The following is an 8610-nucleotide window of genomic DNA, read 5'->3' as shown; positions in this document are numbered from 1 at the left end:
TACACAAGACTTGAACATGCCATGTTTGGGGTACTTTGAACATATAATGTATATTGAAACTAACCCCCTCACTTGTTGCAAGTTTTTTGTGGTTGAGTATGTGTTGGAAGCAGATTTCATCTTGGAGCATAAATGGACTATTGTTGCCCAAGCACCATTGTGCTTTGCTATAGCGATAGAGTCATCTCATGATGGTCAATAATAAAAAGTTGACAATACCATAATGCAAGGAAAAAGGATCCAACTTTAATGGATATCTATGATGCTGAATGCAAAAGGATACAAGCCTCTTCCACAAAAGCCCCTCTACACAAGGACCTACCATCTGTGTCAACAACCAACTCTGATAAAGCCTGAGCTACTCCTTCAACCCCATTCTCACCTACAAAGTTTGATGCCAAGACCTCGCAATCAACATCTATTCTTGAAGAAATTCCCACAGACAACCCATCTATCTCTAATAGAAAACTCAAAGGAGAGGCCCCAGATCCTATGCGTCTTCATCGACAAACCTCATCAAAGGAGACAACCACATGCTCAAAGGCCTCGTCAAATCGATAGCCACTCCACAAGAGACTCTAACCTCATCATCAACAATGCCCATGAGTCTCAACTCTGCAGCCTCAGTGCCAACAAAAGTCAAGGAGGGCCCCAAACCTTCCACATCACCCCAAAAGAAAACTCCACCACGACAACCATAATCAAGATATCTTAATAGTATCAAAATGTGGGTGGAGAAGCAGTTACTTGTAGCTCAAGGCTACTACTACGAAGGTGCCAATCAAATTTGGGTGCCTCGACAGTCAAAAACTCTTCCTCAACGAAGCACTCGAAAGCCAAGGAAGAAGAAGAGTACTCCACAACATCGTCCACAAAAGCCTATGCGAGTTCCTCAACGAACTCCTCCAATACAACAAGTGTGGGTACCAAAAAACATTGCTGCAAGCACAAGGGTACTACCAAAGAAATACCAAAGCTTGGGTCCCCAAATGCATCACAAAGTCTCCTAATCTTGCACAAAAAAGAAAGCCTCAGCACCAAGCACATCGGTTACAATATTCATCAAAGATGGGTGCCTGTGCATGTGCTTCAACAACAAGGATACTATGATGGTAATATCATCATATGGTTGCCAAAATCGAACAATGAGAAGAAAACCTCACCACCACTGACTTCAACCCCAACAACTTCACCTAAAGTGATAAGAATGGAGGCCCAAGCAATATCAAGCAAACAAAACCACTCTCATGCATTCAGCACCAACACAAGAGCTTGTCTCTTTAAGCAAATAATCAGCAGTCTTCCCTACTGCCTCGACATCATTCCAGCAACAAATTCAAGATCAAATACGGAGACTTAAGAGCACACCAAGAAAAAAATAATAATGCTCTTGTCACCCCTCTGGAACTGATAAATGATCCATCCTAAGCATGTGCAAACACAACTGTAAATGATCCATCCTAAGCATGTGCAAACACAGCTATAAATTCATAGCCCATGTCAGTCCTCCATGTCAGTCCTCCCTGCAATTTCATGTTTATAGATTCACATCTACTAATTCACATCATGACTTTCACTTCTGCTCTTTTATGTCATGACTTTCATGTCTATAGATTCACGTCATGACTTTCACGTCTATAGATTCACGTCATGACTTTCATGTTTGCAGATTCATGTCATCACATGACTTTCACGTCTGCAGATTCACGTCATGACTTTCATGTCTTGGATCTTCACGTCATGACTTTCACGTCTACAGATTCACGTCATGACTTTCACGTCTGCAAATTCACGTCATGACTTTCACATCTGCAGATTCATGTCATGACTTTCACGTTTGCTCATTCACATCATGATGGCTCACGTCTTGACTTTCACGTCTGGTCTTTTATGCCTCAGTGTTTCACATCTTAGCAGTTCACGTGGAAAAAAAATCGATATCAATATTTACAAATTCAAGGAGTTCCATCTCAAGGCTCAAGAACCTGCAATTTCAAGTCTCATCATGGATTAAGCCATATCACACAATAGCCACTATATATTTCTTAAGCTTATTGCTTACTATTCTTTTGGCTAAATTAATGTAGCAACTGCTCTATGAGTACATATCCATACTCATGCATTGGAGAACATTTGCACCAAAGCCTCACCACCATCGACAACTTCCATGTATATCTGTGGATGGGGGGCCATGGTGGGCAAAAGCCTGGTCAATACCCATCGCCTAGAATTTTCCTTTAAATTACAAACATCTCCAAACAACGCCACAATCTTCACAACTCAATGATTTTCAATCCCTAGTGAAGATATCTATATTAGCCTCGCAAGTCGACATAATTCTTTCAATCCTTACCAACAACGAGTAGCTACTTCAACACAGAGCAGTTCAGTAAGAGGTCAGTAAGAGTCTATATGATTTTCACAACTCAATGATTTTCAATCCCTAATGATTTTCAATCCCTAGTGAAGATATCTATATGAGCCTCACAAGTCGACATAATTCTTTCAATCCTCACAACAAGTGGCTACTTCAACATAGAGTAGTTCAGTAAGAGTCTATATGACTCAAACAATAAGAGTCTATATGACTCAATTCGTGTACTTCATGTAAATATACTTTATAAGAGCACTTAACTATGCATAAAAACATAAAAAGCACATGGGCAGAAGAAAACAGGATCAGGTCGTATTCAACTAAATTTGACAGAATCTTGCCACACAAAGGGACATCATCACAAGCCAAATACTTCAAATGATGAATGTTGCTTCAATGAATCAAATGAGGAACTGAGAATCATCATCTCATTCTGATGATTTAATCTACGTTCCTCCGGATCCTTCTCTCCTCTCCCATTATTAACATCTCTTAGTATCCCCACTAACAAAAATCAAATGTAACCTTGCCAATGATTGCCAAAAACAAATTGAGCAAAAAAAGAAAGAAAGAAAAAAGGCTCACACAAATATAAAAATGCAATCATTCGCAAAAACCCCCACCCCATTAGGAATTCCCAATACACCACTAACGTCTTCATTCATTAACTAGCTTTTCTTATTCCTTCCAGAGGAACATAGACATTAAACATCATTCAACATCAAAGCCATCGACTAAGTTTATTCTCCCCACACAAAGGTCTCTGTCGTCATACCATTACAAGCGCCCGTCCAAGTTGTAGCTTTGGACACTATTGGTTGATATCTTGAATGTATGACCCTTTGGTGTATCTATCGTGACTCCTTGATGTAAGATAATGGCGGTAGCTCTCTTGTTAATCGTAGAATTCGATTAACATTCCTCCCTTCCTTATGACGATCGCATCCTCGTGTGATCGTTCCCGCTTCAAGAACGTGTGGTAGCAAGATAGGATGAAGTCCTAAGTGATGTACTTCATGGATATACTATGAAAGTAGTCATTGTAATAGCATTAGGACTCTTCTGAGCCTAAAGTGCCCGACCGACCATAGTTTAAGTGAGTGTGAACACTAATGGCCATGTAAATAAGTGAATTTCTCTCATAATACAACAGACTCTCCCATTGTGCACTTGAATCTTGCTCTTGCTAATCTCTCTCCCTAATGCATGCTAGTGAGTGTGTGTGAGTGAAGTGAGGTGAGAGGAGGGACGAAAACCCGTAGTGCAACGCGGCGGTGTGACAACGCTCACGAGAAACGCGGTGAAATTGCTTCTCAAGGAGTTGTAGAGATTGGAGACCTCGAGGGTTACGAGTTCGGCCATTGGAAAAGATCCTCACGATAATTGCGGTTCACTAGATAATCTCTTTTTGGATATGTTTCAAGGAGGGTTAGGGTGACCTTAACAATGATAACAAAAAGTCGACGTAGCTGGAATCTTGTTTTCTAAAATGTAGCTTCTTGAAGACACGTATACCACTCATCAGCACTCTCCAGCATTCCTCTCGCTTCACATGCAATCTTAAAAACAGGGATATAACTGCCCATTCACTGTACGTACTTCCTCAAAAGATTTGCAGCCTTTACACACTATGAGTAGCATGTGTAGATAATATTGCTCACATGCACTCGGACTAACATTATACATATGTCCAATCACATTTCTTTTTTTTTCTTTAATCCATGACCGAAGAGAAGAATTCCACACCTACTTGCAAAAGGGAAATCAACATATAGCATGCTATTTTCTTTGCATCCAATTGATTAGCTTTGAACCATTCAGTGAGAGTAGTTCTTCGATTTCTATCACATGGCCTAAAGAAAAGAACACATGGTATCTGGTGTATAGAGGAGTTTGCCCTATAATATGTAGTAAGAAGTAAGAGAGAATTGATTAGCTTTGAACCATTCAATGAGAGTAGTTCTTAGGTTTCTATCACATGGCCTGAAAAAAAGGACACATGGTATCTAAGGTATATTGGGGAGTTTGCCCTGTAATATATAATAAGAAGTAAGATAAGCTTGTGGAGTTCTTATGAATTATTGCCCAAGAACCTTACCACTTTGAAACCGTCACAAGAAATAGCTCACGTGCTTGGAAAATAAACTACTTTATATCTCCACAAGATCACGGCTGCTTTCCTGGCTTTCATGGCCAGCGTTTTTCTTCGAAAAGCTCGCGCTAGCCGAGTTTCGTGTGTGGTAGCAGACTGCAGTGCGCCTTCGCTTGGCTAGTAGTAGTAGTTAATCAGAACCTTTTACAACTCCAGGATTACGCAGTCGGATACATGGCGGTGGAAACCGAGGGTCTGGCGGCCTTCCTAAATGGCCACCTCTCCTTGAAGGAATTCGAGTGGGAGCCAAACCTCAGGCCCTGCCTACCCTTCAATCTCTTCTCCGACAGCCATCTTATCCCGGAAATCGACCTGCAACCCCTAATCTCCGCCTCTCCCAATTTTATTCAGAACCTCACTCCTCATGATCCCTTGGTCCGTAGCCTCTCACGAGCTGCAGCAAGTCGTGGCTTCTTCCAAGTTTTCAACCATAACATCTCCCTCTCTTCCTTAGCCACTCTCTATTCCTATGGCCTCAAGTTCTTCTCTCTCCCATTAGAGCGTAAATACAGAGCCGGCAACTCTCTGCTCGCCCGGTTTGGCCTCCCCTCCTGCTACAGGTGTGGAAGCCCCATCGATAGCCCCAACAAATGGTGGGCCGAGGGTATCAGAGTAGCCTCTACTAGCCAGGAAAGCATACAGTACGTTGCCAACTGCTTGTGGGATGAGGAGCAAGATCAGCAGGCTTTCAGGTAGTTAGTTATAGCTGTGTCAAGATTTGAGCAACTGTGTTGTAATTGCCAGATTTTGCTCTGTCGCATGAATTTCTGGCTATTTTGTACTCGATTAATAGGGGTTTTAGGAGCTCGTAATGTGTTTAACAAGATGTGATTAGCGTGTGTTCAGTGATGCTTTGGAGGAGTGCACCACTGGCTTCACCGAGCTAGCGCAACAGTTGACGATACTTCTGCTGCAAGGGCTGGGCCTCAAAGGGGATGAAGTGGTGGAAGGGTACATAAAGAGTGGGGAGACTCCTGGCTTGAAGCTGAGCCATTACCCCCCATGCCCCCAACCCGATAAGACCCTAGGCCTCCCCCCTCATTCCGATGTGTCCGTATTAACCTTGCTATGGCAAGACCAGGTTGGGGGTCTGCAGGTGCAGCAGCGGGATGGAACTTGGATCGCAGTCAAGCCCAGACGTGATGCCCTAGTTGTCAACCTTGGTGACATCTTCCAGGTATGTCTAAGCAATCAACCCATTCATTCATTCATTACATGATCCTTCCCTTCAAATGCTACACAGCAATCCTTAACACCCAGCTACAATAGCCTTTGTAACCATTCAGAAGCCTTGTCATTTTGTATTTTATACACAGTTGTAAGACCTACACAGTTGGCTTTGCACACCCTTTTCGCATGCTCACTGTCCAGACCTTACTCAGCCCCTACCTTGAACACCCTGTTTTTCTTAGACAATCGTATTTCCTAGAGGATAGAGTACCTAATCATGGTTATTATGAGGTTAAGTTCTGCCTCCTCCTTAATCACTTTCCCAATCAACCAGCTTGCCCATGTGAGTCTATTTCCCAGTTTCAGAAAAGTCAATTTGTTCATATCAGTCCAAAAGCTCCTTATTGATGGGCCATGTCCAAAAGGTATGTCTCCATCCTCCAAAGCAGACATGAATTTGGGGCAAGAATGCGAGGTAAAATTCCTCTTGACCAGCTTATACCCTACACGTAAAGCCCACATCCATAAAAAAAATATGCAGCTCTTCCACAGCAGCTTCTAACCTTCCAAGTGAAAAAGCCCCCATTTAACTCTCTGTATTATTACAATAATGTGTAATCTGGTTGGAAGCACAACCTTCTCTGTAAGATAGACTTAGGGGACCTCATTAAACCAACACCAGTCTTTCATCCATCTTTCCCTACTGCAGCTTGCTGTGGTGAAATAGATATTCCCTAGCAAATTCAAAACTTGTCTTATCATCCCCATCTAGATTTCTTTTTTGCAAGGAGAGAGAGAGAGAGAGAGAGAGAGAGAGAGAGAGAGAGAGAGAGAGAGAGAGAGAGAGAGAGAGAGAGAGAGAGAGAGAGAAACTTATTTAAAATAAATTAGAAAAAACTTATTTAAAATAAACTAATGGGATCATGTGATGCTGGTATAATGGAGGAGAAGAGTAAGACACTGTAAAAATAATTCTTCTATTGGTATCTAACAATTTGATATGTGATGCTGGTATAATGGAGGAGAAGAGTAAGACACTGTAAAAATAATTCTTCTATTGGTATAATGGAGGAGAAGAGTAAGACACTGTAAAAATAATTCTTCTATTGGTATCTAACAATTTGATATTACGATGGTTAGATACCAATAGAAGAATTATTTTTACAGTGTCTTACTCTTCTCCTCCATTATAACAATTTGATATTACGATGGTTAGATACCAATAGAAGAATTATTTTTACAGTGTCTTACTCTTCTCCTCCATTATACCAGCATCACATGATCCCATTAGTTTATTTTAAATAAGTTTTTTCTAATTTATTTTAAATAAGTTTGTTTTTACAGTGTCTTACTCTTCTCCTCCATTATACCAGCATCACATGATCCCATTAGTTTATTTTAAATAAGTTTTTTCTAATTTATTTTAAATAAGTTTCTCTCTCTCTCTCTCTCTCTCTCTCTCTCTCTCTCTCTCTCTCTCTCTCTCTCTCTCTCTCTCTCTCTCACGCGTGCGCGCGCGCGCACACACACACACACACACACACATGCACACGTACATGCGTACACACACATATACACATGCACATACATACAAATACACTCACACACATTTCACATAGTGTGTACACACACACACGAACACGCACATGCACGCGCGCGCGCACACACAAAGCGCGTGCGTGTGCATGCACACATAACACCCACATTTGAACACAACTTAGTGGACCCTTCCAACTTTGTACTTTTAAATATTAATGTATATACTTTGTGACATTTATATTTAAAAACAAAATAAGTTAGGCTTAATGAAAGCCTTTTTTTAAAATAATGCTTGCCTTAGGTTTGGAGCAATAACCATTATCGAAGTGGGTGGCATCGTGTGGTGCTTAATGAAACGGAGTCTCGCTACTCAATTGGCTACTTCTACCATTCAAGTGGGGATCCAATCTTGACTCCGCTCCCACAACTCTTAGATAAGACAGGGGAACCTTCTAAGTTTAAGAGCACGCTCTTTTCAGACCATCGAAGCTATGTGTATTCACATCTGATCGAAGAAGGATGTCCAGGTGTGGACTACCTCATGCGTTGAGTGATGTATTTTTCTAAAATTTCCAAGCTTATGTGGCCTTTAGGGACAAGTTTAACCTAGATTTGTTACATAAATAACATAGATTATGATTTTGCCGTCTATTTCACTAAAACTTGTAATTCCTAACTATTAAGTTGTTTTATGCTTAATTCTCATCTCCTCTAACTTGAAAGTACAAAAGTGTTCAAGCCATGTTGATATGTTGCCCTCCTAACGATGCCAATAATCGTATAATTCTTATCACATTATTTGTTTCCCTCTTTATTTGAATGAGTGATGGTTTCTCTCTCTCTCTCTCTCTCTCTCTCTCTCTCTCTCTCTCTCTCTCTCTCTCTCCGGGGATGATCCAAGTGTGTTTTAATGAATAAGCAAAGGTTCAAATTGACAACCATTAGAGCTATTCATATGACTATCTCCTTATTTTATATCCTTTAAGTAATGCAAGACATTAAAGTGTAACCTCTAAGTTTAATGAGATTTTCACTATCTCAAAATGTTATTTTGGTCAAGAAATTTTCTAGGGTGATTTGGTATGGTGACTCTTGGAGGAAGGCACAAAAAGCCATCTCCATCTCCATCCCTCAACTTGTCTTGCACTTTCCCTCTATCCTTGAAGCTATTCTTTCTTGGAAATTGTTTTGTGTATGCAAAAATCTAGCAATAGAAATGCATGTTTGTAAGGGTCTTTAGAAACTTAGGACATAGCTTAATCGAATATCGTGTCAATGAGGTCCATAGTTATCCACCATGTCACTCCCACATGTTGTCACCTTGCAAATGGACTCCAAGTTAATGGGTATGTGTGGATGTTGAGTGGAGTGTTGT

At 40.8% G+C, this 8610-nt stretch overlaps 1 protein-coding gene across 1 annotated transcript; it reads left to right on the top strand.

Moving 5' to 3' along the window:
* Positions 1–4568: 4568 nt before the first annotated feature.
* Positions 4569–8041, top strand: LOC147602922 (gibberellin 2-beta-dioxygenase 8-like). Its single transcript, XM_086797363.1, has 3 exons — positions 4569–5218; positions 5373–5703; positions 7537–8041. Exons 1-3 carry the CDS (start codon positions 4701–4703, stop codon positions 7783–7785), a joined length of 1098 nt encoding a protein of 365 aa, XP_086653489.1. The 5' UTR covers positions 4569–4700; the 3' UTR covers positions 7786–8041.
* Positions 8042–8610: the final 569 nt, after the last annotated feature.

Source organism: Cibotium barometz, chromosome 65 (assembly GCF_041138505.1).
Source record: "Cibotium barometz isolate CiBa-2024 chromosome 65, ASM4113850v1, whole genome shotgun sequence".
Classification (NCBI taxonomy): Eukaryota; Viridiplantae; Streptophyta; class Polypodiopsida; order Cyatheales; family Cibotiaceae; genus Cibotium; species Cibotium barometz.
The sequence above is the reverse complement of the archived record's forward strand: the minus strand, read 5'-3'. Positions and strand labels throughout refer to the sequence as shown.

Excerpts from the sequence above, each read along its gene's own strand:
- LOC147602922 (XM_086797363.1), top strand. The coding sequence starts at position 4,701 with ATGGCGGTGGAAACCGAGGGTCTGGCGGCCTTCCTAAATGGCCACCTC. Across the intron at positions 5,219-5,372 it reads CAAGATCAGCAGGCTTTCAG|TGATGCTTTGGAGGAGTGCA; the intron begins GTAGTTAGTTAT and ends GCGTGTGTTCAG. Across the intron at positions 5,704-7,536 it reads ACCTTGGTGACATCTTCCAG|GTTTGGAGCAATAACCATTA; the intron begins GTATGTCTAAGC and ends TGCTTGCCTTAG.